The sequence below is a fragment of the Lipotes vexillifer genome, unplaced genomic scaffold, assembly GCF_000442215.2.
Source record: "Lipotes vexillifer unplaced genomic scaffold, Lipotes_vexillifer_v1.1 scaffold36, whole genome shotgun sequence".
In the NCBI taxonomy this organism is placed as follows: domain Eukaryota; kingdom Metazoa; phylum Chordata; class Mammalia; order Artiodactyla; family Lipotidae; genus Lipotes; species Lipotes vexillifer.
In genome coordinates, this window is record NW_006792448.1 from 5,275,022 (window position 1) to 5,297,366 (window position 22,345).

General features: G+C 38.3%; 1 protein-coding gene across 1 annotated transcript in view; it reads left to right on the forward strand.

The window, feature by feature from the left end:
- The window catches only part of EPG5 (ectopic P-granules 5 autophagy tethering factor), a 121,140-nt gene that overhangs the window by 26,213 nt on the left and 72,582 nt on the right, over positions 1-22,345 (forward strand). The window contains exons 14-18 of the mRNA XM_007465635.1: positions 1,402-1,542; positions 10,735-10,899; positions 11,875-11,994; positions 12,663-12,922; positions 17,741-17,881. Of these exons, the coding sequence (XP_007465697.1) occupies positions 1,402-1,542; positions 10,735-10,899; positions 11,875-11,994; positions 12,663-12,922; positions 17,741-17,881 (827 nt within the window). The remainder of the gene's footprint in view (positions 1-1,401; positions 1,543-10,734; positions 10,900-11,874; positions 11,995-12,662; positions 12,923-17,740; positions 17,882-22,345) is intronic.

Genomic DNA, 22,345 nt, shown 5'->3' on the forward strand with positions numbered 1-22,345 from the left:
CCCCCCCCCCACCCCATTTCCACTCCTCTGACCCCTGCGAGGAACGTGGAAACCTGGCTTCCTAGCCAATTTAAATGTGATGGTGGAAATAGTACTGAACCTAGAGTTAAACGATCTGGCTTTGTTTTAGCTCTGCTGCTCATTGTCTATCTCGCATCATAAAAGACACCTTACCTCTCTGGGCTTCAGTTTCTTCATATGTAAAATGATAGGCTGGGATGAGATCCTCGCTTTCTTCACTTTTTCGCTGAGCCATCCCAAATGGTGGAAGAGAGTGAACTTTGGACCCCTTGAGTTGAGGGACATAACTCACATGGTTACCAAAACATTATTTGGAGTTTTATATATATATATTTTTAAATACACATTTTCACTGTAGGCTGTCATTTATCTGTTTATCTTCGTAAAAAAATTTCCTCCAAATTTAAGTAAAATTATGTTTGAAGATTTATTATCATCCCCCTCAATACTCCAGTTTGAGAATGACAGAACTGGGTAATCTGAAGTTCTTTACCAGGATCAAAAATCCTATTAAGCTGTTCCTATTCTTGTACTTTGTAACCATGCATGAGATTAAGACCTAGATGGATCTGGAATTCCAAACTATGTTCATTGTCTGTAAGAATTGAGAGGAGGATGTATATTTTCACGTATGTTGAATGGCGGTCTCAAGATCCATTGCTAAAGTAATATTTATGCTCTTGAATGATATTTCAAGTGTTTTGACCAGTCCTCACAGTAAAAACTACATTCTGATCCTCTGTGTGTGTATGTACACACATATTGAAATTGAAGCAATACTTAATCTTACTGTGATGCACTCTCATATTTTTCTGTTCTATTTTATTCTACTCTCTTATTTTTCTGTTCCTTTCCATTGTATTAAAAAAATCCAAAAACTGCTGGCCATTGGCATGATTGGATTGTAACCTGTAGTTTCGAACCCATTGTTTAAGAAGAGTTGGTAAACATTGATATTTTAGAAGCTCTTGTAATTGAGGATCTCATGTTTTTTTTTTTTTTGGAGAGAGTAGATATTTCCATGAAATGCATTCTGATTTTCATCATGTTATTGGTTTCCTCAAATTTAGAAAAGTTTTAATATAGAGGGATTACTTAATTGCTCTGAGGACTCTGGGAGTGCTTTCTGAATCCAGCACTTAAAAGTCATTGTTAAACAGTTGCTTTTCCCCTCCATGCCCTCTTCCCCCACCTTCCAGACAGTCTGCTCTCTGAAGTTGTGCTCTCTGAAGTTTTGACATCTTTTTTTACATGGTGTGAGCCAAGGCTTCATCTGAGATTCTTTCTACTTTACTTGAAAACCTCCTAAATAAAGTATGGAAAGGTTTTTTACTGAGAAATTGGTATTAAAAATGCCATCTTCACCCCTTCCCACTTTAGGTATCTTATGTCACCCTGTCCACCAGAGAAACTTTTTCGAAGGTTGGTCGAGAGCTTTTAGGGGCCATCACAGCTGTTCACCCTGAGATAATTTCTGTCCTTCTGGATAGAGTTCAAGACACCATTGACCAGGTTGGAATGGTAAGAACACTGATTTTGCTTTTGTTTCCGTTTTTTTTTGTTTGTTTGTTCATTTAAACCCTAGAGTATTGGAGCAGTGTGAAAAATAGTAAGGTCTTTGGGATGACTGAGTCACAACAGGGTGAGGAAAACATTTATTGTGTCTCAGGTTCACTGTGCCTGCTTGGGGTTGGCCGCTGCTTATAAAAAACGGTGGATTGTTTCTCTTAATCTCCTCAAAGTGACTTTCCCACCTCCTTCAGTAACAGGTTTTTACTTTAATTATAGCTTATAGTTAATTCATAGTTTTTATTTCATAATTTTGTTTTGCCTTCATAATTCTTATGTTTTTTTCTTGGAAGAAACAACTCTGATTTAGAAAGAAGGCTTGCTTTAAATCAATCAAAAACAAAATTAGAAGTAATTTAAGTTGAGCTGGATGTATATTGTTTAGTTCTGTCATTTGTCACAATCCCTTTTGTAATCTTTGTGTAGTTTTTAAAAACAGCTTTATTGTGATATAATTCACATACCATACAATTCATCTCTTTAAAGTGTACAAGTCAGTGGTTTTTAGTATATTCACATATATGTGTAACTATCACCACAGTTATTTTTAGAACATTTTCATCACCTCAGAAAGAAACCAAATACCATTTAGCTGTCAGACTTCCATCCCTTCCATCCCTGAGCAGCCACAGTCTACTTTGTCTCTATAGATTTACCTATTCTGGACATTTTATATAAATGGAATCACAAAATATGTGGTCATTTGTGACTGGCTTCTTTCACTTAGCATAATGTTTTCCAGGTTCATCCATGGCCAGATGGTACTGTATGAGTGTATCATTTTTAAAAACATACATTTACTGAAGATTTTCTTCATAATATATAATAAGGCTGTAATGAATGAATTTTTCTGACGGCAGGTGGTCATGTGTCATAACTTCAGGAGGAATGTTTAAAGTTATAGTGTCTTTCTCTGGGCTTATGTTTGCACAGGGCCTTTCCATCTTATAGTCACTGCATCATCCCTGTAGGATAGATGACTGATAACTACTAATACTTCATCACGTTCATGAGTGAGCAGATTCAGTGACAGATTGGTTTATGAGACGTATTTTTTTCTAAATGAAGAATACATGATATATAATGCTTTACTTGGCAAAGTATATATATATTTTTACATTAAAAGAAATTTAATTGTGGTAAATTATACCCAACATGAAACACACGGTATTAACCATTTTTCAGTTAAATGGCATTAAGTATGCTCACACTGTTTTGTTACCTACCATCACCACCATCCATCCACAGAACTCTTTCATCTTGTAAAACTGAAACTCTGTACTCATTAAAAACTAACTCCCCATTCCCTCCCAGCAAAGAGGCAGAAAGTACTCTACTTTCTGTCTCTTTGAGTTTGACTACTCTAGGTACCTCATAGAAGTGGAATCATACAGTATTTGTTCCTTTCTGTATGGCTTATTTCACTTAGTATTATGACCTCAAGGTTCATGCATGTTATAACATGTGTCAGAATTTCTTCCCTTTTTAAGCCTGAATAATATTCTATTGTATGTATATGCCACATTTTGTTTATCCATTCATCTGCTGATGGAATTTGGGTTGCTTCTATCTTTTCGCTCTTTGAATTATGCTGCAATGAACATGAGTGTACAAATGTCTCTTTGAGACTCTGCTTTAAATTCTATTGGGTATGTACTCAGAAGTAGAATTGCTGGTTCCTATGTTAATCCTATTTTTAATTTTTTGAGGAGACACCGTACTGTTTTCCATAGCAGCGGTACATGGTACTTTTTCTATTTAAGTAAACATTGTATCCCACTGGGATACAATTATATTGAGGTGAAGGGGTTTTCATTTGCAAACAGCAAGTTTTTGGTTGCTCCTTTTTTAGTGATATCTAATGGAATGATTTCCAAAGAAGTCTACAGTGGGTCATATGATTCTTTCAGTTTGATTGAGTTCATGACCTTTTTCTGACAAGTGTTTTTCTGGGTTTGGCCACACGTACATTTTTAATTAGGTCATAATACTTTTAGTAATAAATTGTGCCCAGAAATATTCTTAACAGTGAGTGTACAAATTAGAACCATAATGTTTTTTAGAGCACATATTTTCAAAGATGCCCCCACTCTCTGTTTAAATATATGGTTCCTTTGTGTTCTGTGAACTTGCTGACATTTTTGGAGGAACTTATTCAAGCCCCCTTGCCTTCAGATGAACATGATGGCTTTGAATATTTTTGCTTTGACCTTGGGCTAGTCTGAAATCAGCTCCTAGCTCCAGAGCCTGGGAATGAGCTGTGGCTGTGGACCTAAATATTCATTGACACACCTGGGGTGTGTCTGAAGGTAACTTTTTCTGGAGGCCCAGCAGGAGAGGAACAATCCCTTGTGCTATATGTAGATGTGTGGGTATTGCTCTGCGTTAGGAATAGTTGTTGATAAGGACCAAGCCTTTGGGGACATCTCAAAGGAAAGAACTCAGATAAGTTTTGATGACAACCTGCAAATGGATAACATATTTTCCTATTGGTCTTTTTTATAATTTGAAACATGGGTTCACTTCAGAGGACATTCTACTTTTGTTAGTGAAATTCATGCATCTTCCTAACATCCTCTTCAGGTAAAATTAGTGATCTTCTGACTTTCAGTGAAAGCATAAATATATTTTAAAATACACTCTTTAAATTCTGTTTTGTTGGGAATTCTTATTAGGATTCTTTCCTTTTAATCATTTCTTTTTTTGCCTTATTGAATGCACTAGGCTTTTCATTACAATATGGAATAGAGTTAGTAAAAGTGGACATCCTTGTCTTGTTCCTTATCATAGTAGAAAGGGTTCCAAAGTTCACTATTAAGTATAATGCTAGCAGTAGGTTTTTCATTTATACTCTCTGGTAGGCTGAGAAATTTCTACTTCCAGTTTGCTGAATTTTTTTTTTTTCACGAATGCGTATTTACTTGTTTTTTCTTCATCCATTGAGGTGGTCATATGATGTTTATCCTTTTTTCTGTTAATGTGGTGAATTACATTGACTGGTTTTCACATGTTGAACCATCATTGTTTTCTGAAATAAAAACCACTTGATCATGATATATTATTCTTTTTATGTATTGTTAGGTTCAATTTGATAATATTTTTTCTTGAGGATTTTTACATATATATTCATGACAGATATTGATCTGTAATTTTATTTTCTTGTTATATCTTTGTTAGGTTTTGGATTTAGGGTCATGTTGGCCTTGTAACATGAGTTGGGAAGAATTTCCTCTTCTTCTGTTTTTTGAAAGAATTTTTGTAAGATTGCTATAATTCTTCCTTGAATGTTTGATAGAGTTTACCAGTAAAATCATCTGGGCCTAGGGTTTTCTTTGTGTTTTGATAACGAATTCAAAATTTTAAACAGATACAGAGTTTTATTTTTCTCTGAGTCAGTTTTGTTATGTTTGTTTTTTTTTTAAAACATCTTTCATAATTGCTTTACAATGGTGTGTTAGTTTCTGCTTTATAGCAAAGTGAATCAGCTATACATATACATATATTTATGTTTTTAAAGGGATTTTTCCATTTCATCTAACTAGTTGAATTTACTGGCAAAGAGTTTTTGTAATGTTCCCTTTTTAATGTCCCTGAGATCTTTCTTGGTAGCTTCACTTTTACTCTTGATGTGTAGATATATGCTATACCATTATTTATTTATTTATTTTTGCGGTACGCGGGCCTCTCACTGTTGTGGCCTCTCCCGTTGCGGAGCACAGGCTCCGGACGCGCAGGCTCAGCGGCCATGGCTCACGGGCCTAGCCGCTCCGCGGCATGTGGGATCCTCCCGGACTGGGGCACGAACCCGTGTCCCCTGCATCGGCAGGCGGAGTCTCAACCACTGCGCCACCAGGGAAGCCCCTATACCATTATTTTTTGTAGCTGGGGATAGTTGGTTTTCTGGACAGATCTCATTGCTATATTCATTGTTCTAGTACCGTTATTTTGTTCTTTTTGTCAGATGCTTACAGGCTAAAGAAGTATTTTTCTATTTGTTAGATTGCTAGTTTACCATTTTATTCAGCGTATTCAAGACCTTTATTAACAAATCCTTCTGAAAATTTAGCTAATTGCACACACACACTACACATGCAAAGGAAAGAAAGGGTCTTTTTAAAATTCATTCATTCTACTCGTCTTTCAAATTTTTTTTTCCCCGTTCTTTCAAATTTTGTTTTGCCTCCAATTTGGAGCAGTGCAGGAACTGGAAAAATGCTTGGTTATATGTTCTAGAGATGAATTGTTCAATACAGTAACCACCAGGCATATGAGACTATAGACCCTTGTAATGTGGCTCATCCAAATTATGATGTGCTGTAAGTGTAAAATACTCACTGAGTTTCCAAGGCTTGGTATGAACAAAAGAATAACGTATCTCAGTAATCTTTTGTGATGACTACATGTTGGAATACTATTTTGGACATACTGGATTGAATGATATATATTGTTAAAATTAATTTTACCTGTTTCTTTTGACTTTTAAAAATGGCTATTAGAAAAATAAAAATTACACGTGTGGCTTGCATTAGATTTCCATTGGACAGCACTATTCTAGACATTATTTATGAACTGCTCTTCTGATTAGTCTTACTTAAACCAAACTGTATTGTGAACCCAGATTTATCTTAATTTGCACATGGATATGTTATTTAAAAGTGGTGCTATGGACTTTTTGTACAGGATTTTAAAAAGCTTTTATTATATAATCTTTCAAATATATAAAAAGTAGAGAACAATATAATGAATTGCTATGTACCTATCATCCAGTTTCAACAAATACCAACTCTTGGTTGATCTTGTTTCATCTTTACCCCCATCCACTCCTTGTATCTTCTTCCTAGAATGCTTTTTTTTTCCCTAGAATGCTTTGAAGCTAATAGAAATAATTTTTTAAATGATGTAGAAGAAATAATTATTTAAAGTGCTAAGTCTTTTTGTAAAATGAATGACTTTCCACTGATTTATCATGACTTTAAATTTGGATCTTACTATGGTGATTTTTTTTTAATGGAAGTGTACCAGTTTACATAAGAAAAAAAGCTTGACCTTTACAAAGGATTGCAAAATGTGCTTTTGGTGTATCATTAGTTTTAATATTCATTTGATTTGGTTGTTCATTTCACTGTCTAAAAAACAAAACGCCACTTCCTTTTGGAGAAAAATTTTGTAAGCACTTTAATAATATAGTATTGTAGTAATACAGGATTGTCCTTAAGTCTTGATTTTAATTATTATCATTTTCTTTTAAATAAGGTTTCTTTATACTTGAAAATAAATAAGGAAACCCAAGCTTTAAATGATACATTAAACAAGATGGACTTAATTGATATTTATAGGACATTCCATCCAAAAACAACAGAATACACATTTTTCTCTAGTGCTCATGGAACATTCTCTAGGATAGATCATATCTTGGGTCACAAATCAAGCCTTGGTAAATTTAAGAAAACTGAAATTGTATCAAGTATATTTTCCGACCACAATGCTATGAGACTAGATATCAATTACAGGAAAAGATCTGTAAAAAATACAAACACATGGAGGCTAAACAATACACTACGTAATAACGAAGTGAACACTGAAGAAATCAAAGAGGAAATCAAAAAATACCTAGAAACAAATGACAATGGAGACACGACGACTCAAAATCTATGGGATGCAGCAAAAGCAGTTCTAAGAGGGAAGTTTATAGCAATACAACCCTACCTTAAGAAACAGGAAACATCTCGAATACACAACCTAACCTTGCACCTAAAGCAATTAGAGAAAGAAGAACAAAAAAAACCCCAAAGTTAGCAGAAGGAAAGAAATCATAAAAATCAGATCAGAAATAAATGAAAAAGAAATGAAGGAAACGATAGCAAAGATCAATAAAACTAAAAGCTGGTTCTTTGAGAAGATAAACAAAATTGATAAACCATTAGCCAGACTCATCAAGAAGAAAAGGGAGAAGACTCAAATCAATAGAATCAGAAACGAAAAAGGAGAAGTAACAACTGACACTGCAGAAATACAAAAGATCGTGAGAGATTACTACAAGCAACGCTATGCCAATAAAATGGACAACCTGGAAGAAATGGACAAATTCTTAGAAAGGCACAACCTGCCAAGACTGAATCAGGAAGAAATAGAAAATATGAACAGGCCAATCACAAGCACTGAAATTGAAACTGTGATTAAAAAACTTCCAACTAACAAAAGCCCAGGACCAAATGGCTTCACAGGCGAATTCTATCAAACATTTAGAGAAGAGCTAACACCTATCCTTCTCAAACTCTTCCAAAATATAGCAGAGAGAGGAACACTCCCCAACTCATTCTACGAGGCCGCCATCACCCTGATTCCAAAACCAGACAAGGATGTCACGAAGAAAGAAAACTACAGGCCAATATCACTGATGAACATAGATGCAAAAATCCTCAACAAAATACTAGCAAACAGAATCCAACAGCACATTAAAAGGATCATACACCACGACCAAGTGGGGTTTATTCCAGGAATGCAAGGATTCTTCAATATATGCAAATCAATCAACGTGATACACCATATTAACAAGTTGAAGGAGAAAAACCATATGATCATCTCAATAGATGCAGAGAAAGCTTTTGACAAAATTCAACACCCATTTATGATAAAAACCCTGCAGAAAGTAGGCATAGAGGGGACTTTCCTCAACATAATAAAGGCCATATATGACAAACCCACAGCCAACATTGTCCTCAATGGTGAAAAACTGAAAGCATTTCTGCTAAGATCAGGAACAAGACAAGGTTGCCCACTCTCACCACTCTTATTCAACATAGTTTTGGAAGTTTTAGCCACAACAATCAGAGAATAAAAGGAAATAAAAGGAATCCAAATAGGAAAAGAAGAAGTAAAGCTGTCACTATTTGCAGATGACATGATACTATACATAGAGAATCCTAAAGATGCTACCAGAAAACTACTAGAGCTAATCAATGAATTTAGTAAAGTAGCAGGATACAAAATTAATGCACCGAAATCTCTGGCACTCCTATACACTAAGGATGAAAAACCTGAAAGTGAAATCAAGAAAACACTCCCATTTACCATCGCAACAAAAAGAATAAAATATCTAGGAATAAACCTACCTAAGGAGACAAAAGACCTGTATGCAGAAAATTATAAGACACTGATGAAAGAAATTAAAGATGATACAAATAGATGGAGAGATATACCATGTTCTTGGATTGGAAGAATCAAGATTGTGAAAATGACTCTACTACCCAAAGCAATCTACAGATTCAATGCAATCCCTATCAAACTACCACTGGCATTTTTCACAGAACTAGAACAAAAATTTCACAATTTGTATGGAAACACGAAAGACCCCGAATAGCCAAAGCAATCTTGAGAAAGAAAAACGGAGCTGGGGGAATCAGGCTTCCTGACTTCAGACTGTACTACAAAGCTACAGTAATCAAGACAGTATGGTACTGGCACAAAAACAGAAATACAGATCAATGGAACAGGATAGAAAGCCCAGAGATAAACCCACGCACATATGGTCACCTTATCTTTGATAAAGGAGGCAGGAATGTACAGTGGAGAAGGGACAGCCTCTTCAATAAGTGGTGCTGGGAAAACTGGACAGCTACATGTAAAAGTATGAGATTAGATCCCTTCCTAACACCATACACAAAAATAAGCTCAAAATGGATTAAAGACCTAAATGTAAGGCCAGAAACTATCGAACTCTTAGAGGAAAACATAGGCAGGACACGCTGTGACATAAATCACAGCAAGGTCCTTTTTGACCCACCTCCTAGGGAATTGGAAATAAAAACAAAAATAAACAAATGGGACCTAATGAAACTTCAAAGCTTTTGCACAGCAAAGGAAACCATAAACAAGACCAAAAGACAACCCTCAGAATGGGAGAAAATATTTGCAAATGAATCAACTGACAAAGGATTAATCTCTAAAATTTACAGGCAGCTCATGCAGCTCAATAACAAAAAAATAAACAACCCAATCCAAAAATGGGCAGAAGACCTAAATAGACATTTCTCCAAAGAAGATATACAGACTGCCAACAAACACATGAAAGAATGCTCAACATCATTAATCATTAGAGAAATGCAAATCAAAACTACAATGAGATATCATCTCACACCAGTCAGAATGGCCATCATCAAAAAATCTAGAAACAATAAATGCTGGAGAGGGTGTGGAGAAAAGGGAACACTCTTGCACTGCTGGTGGGAATGTGAATTGGTTCAGCCACTATGGAGAACAGTATGGAGGTTCCTTAAAAAACTACAAATAGAACTACCATATGACCCAGCAATCCCACTACTAGGTATATACCCTGAGGAAACCAGAATTCAGAAAGAGTCATGTACCAAAATGTTCATTGCAGCTCTATTTACAATAGCCCGGAGATGGAAACAACCTAAGTGCCCGCCGTCGGATGAATGGATAAAGAAGATGTGGCACATATATACAATGGAATATTGCTCAGCCATAAAAAGAAACGAAATTGAGCTATTTGTAATGAGGTGGATAGACCTAGAGTCTGTCATACAGAGTGAAGTAAGTCAGAAAGAGAGAGACAAATACCGTATGCTAACACATATTTATGGAATTTAAGGAAAAAAATGTCATGAAGAACCTAGGGGTGAAACAGGAATAAAGACACAGACTTACTAGAGAATGGACTTGAGGATATGGGGACGGGGAAGGGTAAACTGTGACAAAGCGAGAGAGAGGCATGGACATATATACACTACCAAACGTAAGGTAGATAGCTAGTGGGAAGCAGCCACATCGCACAGGGAGATCAGCTCGGTGCTTTGTGACCGCCTGGAGGGGTGGGATACGGAGGGTGGGAGGGAGGGAGACGCAAGCGGGAAGAGATATGGGAACATATGAATATATATAACTGATTCATTTTATTGTAAAGCTGAAACTAAAATACCATTGTAAAGCAATTATACTCCAATAAAGATGTTAAAATGAAAAATAAATTCATTTGATTTGGTTGTTCATTTCACTGTCTAAAAAACAAAACCCCACTTCCTTTTGGAGAAAAATTTTGTAAGCACTTTAATAACATAGTATTGTAATACAGGATTGTCCTTAAGTCTCGCTTTTAATTATTATCATTTTCTTTTAAATAAGGTTTCTTTATACTTGTTTAAAGAACTACCTTTGTATCTTTGGCGACCTTCTGCCTCCGAGATAGCTGTGATTCGGGATTGGTTATTGAATTATAACCTGACAACGGTGAAGAATAAATTGGCCTGTGTTATTCTAGAAGGACTAAATTGGGGATTTGGTGAACAGGTATGTATTAAAACCGTTCCCTAGAGACTGGAGGAGCCACACACATCAGTTTATTTTATTTATTTATTTATTTGGGGCTGCCTTTGGTCTTTGTTGCTGCGCACGGTCTTTCTCTAGTTGTGGCGAGCGGGGACTACTCTTCGTTGCTGTGCGCAGGCTTCTCATTGCAGTGGCTTCTCGTTGCGGAGCACGGGCTCTAGGCGTGCGGGCTTCAGTAGTTGTGGCACATGGGCTCAGTAGTTGTGGCACGTGGGCTCTAGAGCGCAGGCTCAGTAGTTGTGGCGCATGGGCTTAGTTGCTCCGCGGCATGTGGGATCGTCCTAGACCAGGGCTCGAACCCGTGTCCCCTGCGTTGGGAGGCGTATTCTTAACCACTGCGCCACCAGGGAAGCCCTCTCCTTGTTCTTTTGTTAGCGTTCGGAAAGTGCTCTTCTCTGGGAGGCTTAGGGAATGTATTTCTTCAGGCTGTAAAGGAAGATTGGGTGGGAAATTTGGTAGGCAACTTCAAGCTCCTGAAGGAGTATTTTACCTGTGCTGCTGAGTATTTTTTATATTTTCACTGATGACAGAACAAGAAAAGGGAATGTAGACTTAAATTATTAATTATCTTTCTGTTTAGTTAATAATAATTCAACATCTTTCTGGTTCTTAACAATGCCCTTAAACTTGTAACCCAAAGTATTTATGGAGATTTTAGGGTGGGGGTTGGGGGATGCATTCAAAGATACCTTTTATGACTGGGATTGGGGGCGACTCGGGCTCACACCTAACTGGTGCATTGTAGTGGTTCTTTAAAGATTTCAACTCTTTTTCCTATTGTCATTTTATAATTTCATTGTTAAGGGGTGTGAGCTTTGGAAAATTAAACTTCTGCATCCAAGGTTCTTGTTTACTATCCTGACTAATCTTTTAGTTTAAAGGTATAACCAAAAAAAATCAAGATGACATGTTTGTGATGATTTTTCTCTTTGAAAGGGGACTCTTCACCTGGATCACGCAGTCCACGCTGAAGTAGCTTTAGTGATTCTTGAGGCGTACCAGAAGTACCTTGCACAGAAGCCGTATGCTGGGTTTCTTTCTGAAAGTATGAAGCAGGTATTTCCTTCTTTTATGTATTGAGGATGTAAACCTTTATTATAAATGACCTGGGTGGATAAAGTTGCAATATTTACCCTTAGGTTTCCTAAGAACATTTCTGGCAAATTAAGATATTGAAATTGAGTTCTATGGTTGGAGAAAGAGTTTTCTTTAAGAAGTAGCCTCCATATAACCCTTTTCGTATTATGGAATTTGAGTTGAGCTACAGCGGTGTGCTGGTGCTGGCTCATACCGGCTTGGAGAACTGATTGTTACATTTTTAGGAACTTTGCAGGTCTGGTTGTTAACCTGCTGGTGGCTTGAAGTTGAACATGGTGGGAATTTTTATGCTACCAAAGTGGGCAAACCCTTATAAATCAGCCTCCATGCTCCAACTGGTTGTTAAATTTGTTTACCAGCACACGATTTGTTGCATACCAACTTTCGTATTATTACTCTTGCTTGAGCTGACCCAGATCAGGTTCACAAAGTGACTAGCAAATAATCAGAAGTGGTCAGTTGTGAGTGAGAAACTGCTTTAATTTAGCTCTGTAAACACTGAGTACCAGTAAGCATTATGTCCTTTCTTTTGACGGCATTGTTGATCGCAAAAAGAGATGGGTGGGTGAGCTTACTGATTTAATGTGTATGTGACTAATGTGGTTTAAAATAAATAATTGTTTTAGGTTTCATATTTGGCCAGTATTGTTCGATATGGAGAGACACCTGAGACCTCATTTAACCAATGGGCCTGGAACTTGATCTTGAGGTTAAAACTGCACAAAAATGATTATGGAATACAGCAGAATTGTGCAACTGTTCTGTTCTCCAGCACTGTGCCTGAAGTGACAGAGTCACCCACGTTTCATCCTCTCTTGAAGGCTGTTAAGGCGGGCATGCCCATTGGCTGTTATCTGGCCTTAGCTATGACGGCCGTGGGCCACAGGTACAGTGTTTGTGTTGAACTTCTAGGGTTGCTGAACCTTGTAGTCAGTGATTCTGGAATCTCGTCTTTCACATCCCAAGGTCTGAGGCCTCCATCAAATCTATCTAGGGGTAATCAGGGCCAAATAATAAGCCTCGATTAATAGCTTATCATGGGGAAGTGCTGCCTAAATTCATATAACATGGATTTGTAACAGAAAATCACCTTGTTGCATTATCAAGAGAGTTATACCTATCATCCAGCATGGAATTTTTATGTCAACAGTAGACAGAGTCTCTTCCTCAGAATAGTGATCAAATAAAAATAATTGGTCACTTGTGCTGAATTGTTTAAAGTGATGGCAGCCCAACCCAGCCCTCCCAGGTATAAAGGAAGCTAACCCTAAACCTACCCAAGGGGATGAAATGCCTTATCATGTCAAGTGCCTCTCTTGTATGAGCCCATAGCTGTGTCTGTTTCTTCCATTGTAGCATTTATCACACTATAATGTAGTTGTTTAATTTTATCGGAGACATTCTATGAGGTTAGGACTCAGGAACCATATTTGTCTTGTGGTATTTTATCCCTAGTGATGAAGACTGAATCTGGTGCAGTAAGTAACTGAATGCATGAATTCTCAGTTGGTTAAAAATCCTTTTCTTTAAGGATCATTTTCCTACGATGTATTAATTTTATTTAGCCTATCCAGTTTTCTAAAACATCTTTGGCCGATACTTTCTGATTCTTGCGTTTTAGATTCACTGTAACACCTTTTTAGCAACCTGATTTCAATATCTTCTTCCACATTCAGTATATTTTCAGTGGGATGCCAGTTGTCCTATGAGCTATTAGTGTTTAGCCTGTGCTGTGAAATAGGAGAGGTGTGGAATTGTTAGATAGCTGTCCTCAGGTTGTTGACAGCTTAGTGGACACGGGAGACATAAAACAATTGGCAGTACTGAAAAATATAATCATGGGCTGGATGATATGAATAGAGCTCTGGTTCTTAATCCTGACCACAATTTAGAATCATTTTGCAGTGATTCTAAAAATACTAATACAGGGAAGAGAGTGAGAATCCTGATCTAACTGATCTAGGGGCCAGTTCTCCAGGTGATTCTAATGTACAGCCTAGATTGAGAACCTCTCAAGAGTATGGGCAGAAAGAATTTAAAGTAAGGAGAGATCACTAGAGTAGGATACCCTCATGGAGGAGCTAAGCTTTGGAGAGGAGTCTTTTTTTTTTTCTTTTCCTGCGGTACACGGGCCTCTCACTGTTGTGGCCTCTCCCGTTGCGGAGCACAGGCTCCGGACGTGCAGGCTCAGCAGCCATGGCTCATGGGCCCAGCCGCTCCACGGCATGTGGGATCTTCCCGGACCGGGGCACGAACCCGTGTCCCCTGCATCGGCAGGCGGACTCTCAACCACTGCGCCACCAGGGAAGCCCAGGAGTCTTATTAATTAGAGATGTCCTGGGCTAAGGAGCAGAGTAGTGACTCTTACCTTCCCCAGGTGATCAGTGCCCACGGTGTTGAAGATTCTGCCCAAGGGCCGCCCACCCCTGCCCTGCAGCACCTGTGCCTTCTGAGCTGGGTGCTTAAGGTGTAATCGTTTCTCCTCCTCCTTTGGGACTGTGTGTTCCTTAATGGTAGGGACATGGTAGGGGCATTGTCTTGTTTATCTCCAGAACTTGTACTTTGTAGGTATTTCTTTTTTTTTTCCTTCCAGTTTTATTGAGATATAATTGACATACAGCACTGTATAAATTTAAGGTGTATGGCATAATGATTTGACTTACATATATCATGAAATGTATAGTTTAGTGAACATCCATCATCTCATATAGATGCAAAATTAAAGAAATAGGAAGAATAGGGAGGATGGGAAGGAGGCTCAAGAGGGAGAGAATATGGGTATATATGTATGGCTGATTCACTTTGTTATACAGCAGAAATTAACACAGTATTATGAAGCAATTATATTCCAATAAAGATCTATTAAAAAAAAGAAATAGGAAAGATATTTTTTTTCTTGTGATGAGAACATTTGGGATTTACTCTCTTAACAACTTTTATATATAATGTACACCAGTGTTAATTATATTATCATGTACATTACAGTATATCCCTAGTACTTATTTATCTGATAACTGGAAGATTGTACCTTTTGACCACCTTTATCCAGTTTCCCCTCCCTCCACCCCCCCACCTCCCCCCAGCCTCTAGTAACCACAAATCTGATCTCTTTTTCTATGAGTTTGTTTCTTTTACATATTTATTTATTTTTGGCTGTGTTGGGTCTTCATTGCTGCATGCAGGCTTTCTCTAGTTGCAGCGAGCGGGCTGCTCATTGCAGTGGCTTCTCTTGTTGCAGAGCATGAGCTCTAAGCATGCAGGCTTCAGTAGTTGTGGCTCACGGGCTCTAGAGCACAGGCTCAGTAGTTGTGGCGCACGGGCTTAGTTGCTCCGCGGCATGTGGGATCTTCCCAGACCAGGGATTGAATCCCCTGCATTGGCAGGTGGATTCTTAACCACTGCACCACCAGGGAAGCCCTGTTTATTTGTTTTTGAAGTATAACTGACCTACAATACTATGTTAGTTCCTGTCACACAACATAGCGATTCAACATTTCTGTACATTTCTAGCTGATCACCCGATAAGGCTGGTTACGATATGTCACCATACAAAAGTAATACATAGTTATTGACTGTATTCTCCACACTGTACATTTCATACCCGTACTCATGTATTTTGCAATTGGAAGTTTGTACCTCTTCCCTCACCTATTTCTTCCTCCCCACCCCCCACCTCCCCTCCATATTTCATTCCACCAGGTATCTATCTGGCTGGGTGGAGGAGGGGGAGGGAAGGGGAAGTGTTGACAAAACTCTCCTGGCTGAAGCCTGTGTTTCCTGTTGGTGAATGGAGGTCACCAGGTAATTATGGACAAATTTGAAAGCCAGTTAAAGAGGGCAGAATTGATGTACTAGGAAGGGGAGAGATGTTATATAGGCCCTTTGGAAGGCACTCTTTTTTTTTTTTTTGCTGTACGCGGGCCTCTCCCTGTTGTGGCCTCTCCCGTTGCGGAGCACAGGCTCCAGCCACGCAGGCTCAGCGGCCATGGCTCATGGCCCCGCCGCTCCGCGGCATGTGGGATCTTCCCGGACCGGGGCACGAACCTGTGTCCCCTGCATCGGCAGGTGGACTCTCAACCACTGTGCCACCAGGGAAGCCCTGGAAGGCACTCTTTACATCATTTATAGTAGCTCTAGTGTCATTCACAGTTTCCTGTACCTCAGGTTCCATCTATGAAATGGGAATAATAATAGTATCAGACTTACTTTATGAGGCTTAAGTGAGTTATAAGACGTTTAACATGCTTAGAACAGTGTCTGGTATGTGGATTCTTTGAGTGCAGTACTCTGAACTTAATCGTTTCATGATTTCTCTAATTATATTTATTCTGGAGCTGTAGCTCTTTATTCACTAATATTGCTGTGAGTCCTCTCTAAAATAAATACTGGTTTAGTGCTGATTCCTGAATCCTGAGTGGGTGTGAGGGTGAGAGTGTTTCTTTTTGGGGCTGAACTCCACTGTGGTCATCTGGGATGATTCTAGAACTAACTTAAAACAATCTTATGAATGGGCTTAGGATTGGGGGCAGAGTGTGAAGGACATAAGTTGTACATGAATATAAAGTCATAGATAATACAGAGAACAATAGTCAAAAAAAAATCACCCAGAATCTCTCTCATCGTAATAAAACATTGCTTATTTTTCTGTTTATTTTTATTCAGTATGTTTTCCTTGGATCTTTTTTAGAGCTGTACTATATGCATAATTTTATATATCCTTTGTTTTTTACTTCTAATATTGTAAATGTTTCCCTTAGGGCGTAATCTTTGCATTATCACTTTTATTTTTTGAAAAGATTTTTTTCCCCCAGAATTAAAGCAGTGTAACCAAACTATAGAATTAGGAAAATGGAGGAAAAAACCACTCTTTTTTACCACTCCAACACAATGAGCATTTTAGTGTGACATTATCCCTGTTTTTTCCCTGTCTGTACAGTATTAACTCTTCTTTTCTAGTAGTTATAGTTAGAAGTATAAAGTTTTGTTTTTTCCTAGTACCATTTTAGCAGAAATATTTTTCCATATTGCCCTTGGCCATCATATGCATATTTTTAAGATGATTCCGTAATATTCCCATTGAATGGATTTTTCCAGAATTTACATTAAGTCATTTATGCCTCTGAGTTTACAATTATGAATAATTCTGAAAAGTACATTTTTACATGGATCATATATCATATTTTCTTCCATATTTGAGATTATTTCTTAAGGATAGATTCTCTGAAGAGTCAAAAAAATAAGTAAATTTCTAGGCCACATTGATTTCAGAAAAATTCTGCCAGATTATACAGACAGATTGAGCTCATTTTTGAATCTTTGCTATAATACCTTGTGGGACTACGTAGACAATGAGAGGCCCGTGACTCTTAGAAGAAGCACCATTTGAGAAGCAAAGTGGCCAGGGCTCTGGACTAGAAATTTGCAAACCTGGGTCCTCAATTTGACCCTATACCAGGAAACTGTGTGAATTGGGCCATGATACTTCACCTTTCTTTCGTATAAAATGATACTATAGATGAACTTGTAAGTTCCTTTGTACTTCTAGAGTTCTGATTCTAGCATTTCTGTGTGAAGTTTGGGTGTGCGTAAATGGGTTGGAGACCTGAGATAATCTGGGTAGTGTGTAGGATGATAGTGCATTGGAAGAACATCAGTTTATGAACTGGCTACCTCGTATGCTCATTGCCTTTTTCTTTTTCCGTAGCATTGAGAAGTTCTGTGCAGAAGGCATCCCACTCTTGGGAATCCTGGTCCAGTCGAGGCATTTGAAAACAGTGGTCCATGTCCTGGATAAGATTCTGCCTTTGTTCTACCCTTGCCAGTATTACCTTCTAAAGAATGAGCAGTAAGTGTAGAGCGGCCCAGCGAGTACAAAATGACTATGTTCTCTGGTTTCTCAAGTATAATATAGGGAATGATATTTCAATAGTGTATTTTTTATGAGGCAGAAAACTTCCTGCCTATCTTAGAATGCAGAGTGATGAACAGTGACTCTAATAATGATTCTAGTTTTATTGTCATGAAAGATACTTCCCTTTGTCATTTAATTTTAGATTGCTTATAGCTTATTAGTATTGAAAAGGGTGGTGGTTTCCATGAAACTGGGAATAATGCTTCTGACCTTGAGCAGCAAATGGCTTTGCTGTTGTAGCAATAGCGAAACACGTTGCTTTTAATTGCAATGTGCATGGGGCAGTATTATAAACAGAGAAGATACACAGGGAGGTGCTCATCACATGAGACACTGATAATCTTGTGGAGAAAATAAGACATCGGAGGTAATCACAAAGTTATGAAGCAAAATATTGGCAAGGCCATACTAGGGCGTATAGATTGCATTTGCATTACAGTTGACCCTTGAACCACACGGGTTTGAACTGTGCAGGTCCACTTATACGAGGATATTTTTTAATAAATACACTGGAAAATTTTTTGGAGATTTGTGACAATTTGAAAAAACTCACAGATGAACTAATGTAGCCTATAAATATTGAAAAAAATTAAGAAAAAAGTATGTCATGAATGTATAAAATAAATGTAGATACTAGTCTATTCTATCATCTACTACCATAAAATATACACAAATCTATAACAAAAAGTTAAAATTTATCAAAACTTACACACACAGACCATACATGATGCCATTCATGGTTGAGAGAAATATAAACAGACGTAAAAGGTGCAGTATTAAATTACAACTGCATACTGTACCACTGTAATAATTTTGTAGCCACCTCCTGTTGCTGTATGAAGGTGAGCTCAAGTGTTGAGTATCTGCCTAACACGCTTTGTGACACTAATCTTCTCCGACTGAGCAGTTTGTCTCTCCAGTAAATTGTGCATCACAGTAAAAAGTGACCTCTTGCGGTTCTCGCGTCATTTTCATTGTGTTTAGTGCCTTAAATAACACCATGGGACCCATATGAAGTGCCTCTAATGATTCTGGAAGTGCTCCCAAGAAGCAGAGAAAAGTCATGACATTACAAGAAAAAGGTGAATTGCATGATATGTACCATAGATTGAAATCTGCAGCTGCACTTCCTGTCATTTCAAGATAAATGAATCCAGAGTAGGAACCAATGTAAAAAAAAGAAAAGGAAATTCATGAAGCTGTCTCTGCAGCTACACCAGCAGGCTCTAAAATGTTGTACTTTTTGTGAAATACCTTTTTATCTCATATTGAAAATGTAGCTTTTGTGTGAGTGCAGGATGGCTATAAGAAAGGCATACCTATAGACCCTAATATGATTAGAGAAAAATCAGAGTCATTATATGATAACTTAAAGCAAAAGGAAGGTGAAAGATCTAAAGCTGAAGAATTTAATGCCAGTACGGGATGGTTTGATAATTTTAGAAAGAAATTTGGCTTAAAAAATGTCAAGATAACAGGAGAAGCAGCTTCTGTCGACCAGGAGGCAGCAGACGAGTTCCCAGATGCCATTACAAAAATCGAGGAGAAAGGATATCTGCCGGAACAGGTTTTTTTTTTTTTGCAGTACGTGGGTATCTCACTGCTGTGGCCCACCCCCGCCGCAGAGCACAGGCTCCGGATGCGCAGGCTCAGCAGCCATGGCTCACGGGCCCAGCCGCTCCGTGGCATGCGGGATCTTCCCAGACCGGGGCACGAACCCGCGTCCCCTGCATGGGCAAGTGAACCCCCAACCACTGCGCCACCAGGGAAGCCCCGGAACAGGTTTTTAACGCAGATGAAAGTGCCCTATTCTGGGAAAAAAAAAATGCCACAAGGGACATTTATTAGCAAGGAAGAGAAGCAAGCACCAGGATTGAAAGCAGGAGGGGATAGGCTAACTATACTGTTTCGTGTAAATGTAGTCGGGTTTACGATTAGGACTGCCCTTATCTGTAAAGCTGTTAACCCCCCAGCCTTGAAGGGAAAAGATAAACACCAGCTGCCAGTCTCTTGGTTGTACAAGGCCTGGACAGCGAGAACCCTTTTTTTTTTTTTATTGTTTCCATCAATGGTTTGTCCTTGAAGTCAAGAAGTGCCTTGCCAGTACAGGGCTGCCTTTTAAAGTTCTTTTGGTATCGGACAGTACCCCTGGCCACACAGACCCCACGAGTTCAACACCGCAGGTGTCGTAGCAGTCCCTTTGCCCCCACAGACAACGTCTCTAATTCAGTTTCTAGGTCAGGGGGTCATAAGGACCTTTAAGGCTCATTGTACATGGTACTCTATGGAAAGGATTGTCAACACTATGGAAAGAACCCTGATGGAACATCCTGAAAGTCTGGAAGGAATATACCATTGAAGATGCCATTGTTGTTATAGAAAACCATGAAAGCCATCAAACCCAAAACAAATTCCTGCCGGGGAAAACTGTGTCCAGATGTGCATGAGTTCATGATTTATTGACAAAGCCATCAAGGAAATCATGAAAGGGTTGGTAGATATGGCAAAGAAGTTGGGGCTGGGAGTGGGGGAAGGGTTTCAAGATTTGGATCTTAGAGAAATTCAAGAACTAATAGTCACCACACCAGAGGAGTTAACAGAAGATGACTTGATCGACGTGAGTGCTTCTGAACCGGTGCCAGATCATGAGGAATAAGACGTAGAAGCAGCAGTGCCAGAAAACATTAACATTAGACAATCTGCCAGAAGGTTCTGATTATTCAACACTGATTTTGATTTCTTTTATGACATGGACCCTTCTATGATACGAGCACTGAAACTAAAGCAAACGGGGGAAGAATTGATACTGTATAGAAACATTTTTGGAGAAATGAAAAAGCAAAGAAGTCAGAAATTTCGATGTACTTCTATAAAGTTACACTAGGTGTGCCTCCCTCTCCTCCTTCCCTTCCACCTCTTCCAGCTCTGCCACCCTGAGACAGCGAGACCAACCGCTCCTCTTCCCCCTCAGCCTACTCAGCGTGACGCTAATGAGGATGAAGACCTTTATGATGATCCACTTCCACTTGATGCATAATAAATGATCATCGTGCTGTACAGTTGATAAACTTACCTGTTGTGTATATGTGTGTCTTTGTGTGAAAATCTGACAACCATATGGCAAGGACTGTATGACATGTTTTTGTGTCATCATCATCATCATCACCTAAGTATTCATCATGTAGCACATGCTGTGCCACACTGGTATTGAAGTGGGTAGCCTATCCTTACATAGGCATAGGGTGAGAGATATTTAATATAAAATTAATACTGTGTTTTTCTTACTGTTTTATAACTTTGCTTTCAAAGAATTATACTACTGCACAGTATACATCTCTCGTAATCGAGAAACTATATCAGGCTGTCATCACAGATAAGTGGTTTTTAAAAAAATGTAACAGTGTTTCTAATACTGTATTATGAACATGACTATCATACTCTATGCCACAAAATTTTTATAACGATTCATTCATTAGTATATAGGCTAGACGATGGTGAAACAATCGTATTGATTATACTAGGCTACCATAAAGCAATCATATTGCTGCTTCTTCATTATCAATGCAGGAATTGTTCTACCTGTAAATAAATATGAATTTCTTTTTCACGTTGTCTTTTCGTTTTTGATGTGTAGTGTTAGCATGTATAGCGTCTGCAGTGTTTTATAACATATAAGACAGTATTGATGTAGGTACTGACAGGTGATTCATCTTGTAAACTGATGATGTAAACTTACAGTATCAATAGATACAGTACAATACTGTAAATGTATTTTCCTTATGATTTTCGTAATATTTTCTTTCCTCTAGCTCACTTTATGGTAAGAATATAGTATATCATACATATAACATACAAAATATGTGTTAATCGACAGTTTATATTATTGGTAAAGCTTCTGGTCAACAGTAGGCTATTAGTAAAGTTTTGGGGGGAGTCAAAAGTTATACATGAATTTTCAACTACATGGGGGGTCAGTACCACTAACCCTGTGGGTTCAAGGGTCAACTGTATATGGTAAAGGTATATGGAATTAGGGTAAAAGAAATAGCTGCTGGGGGAGGGAAGGAATTAAGGATGGATACGAATCAAGATTCTTAATTGCACATGATGAAAATTCAGTGCACACTTGTTTTACCAGGAAGGGAATGTATTGGCTCATGTGATTGGGGAAGAAGGCTCCTGATAACAACAGGTCATTCTAAAGTGGTGGTCCTCAACTAGAGGGGTTTTGACCCTCAGGGGACATTTGGTAATGTCTAGAGATCATTTTGGTTGTCACAACCTGGTGGGGTAGGGCAGGTAGGGCAGGTGGTTGGGAGAGGGAGTTGTAAGGGGATTGAGGGGGGCTACTACTTAAATCTTGTGCACAGAGGTCAGGGATAGTACTAAACATCCCAC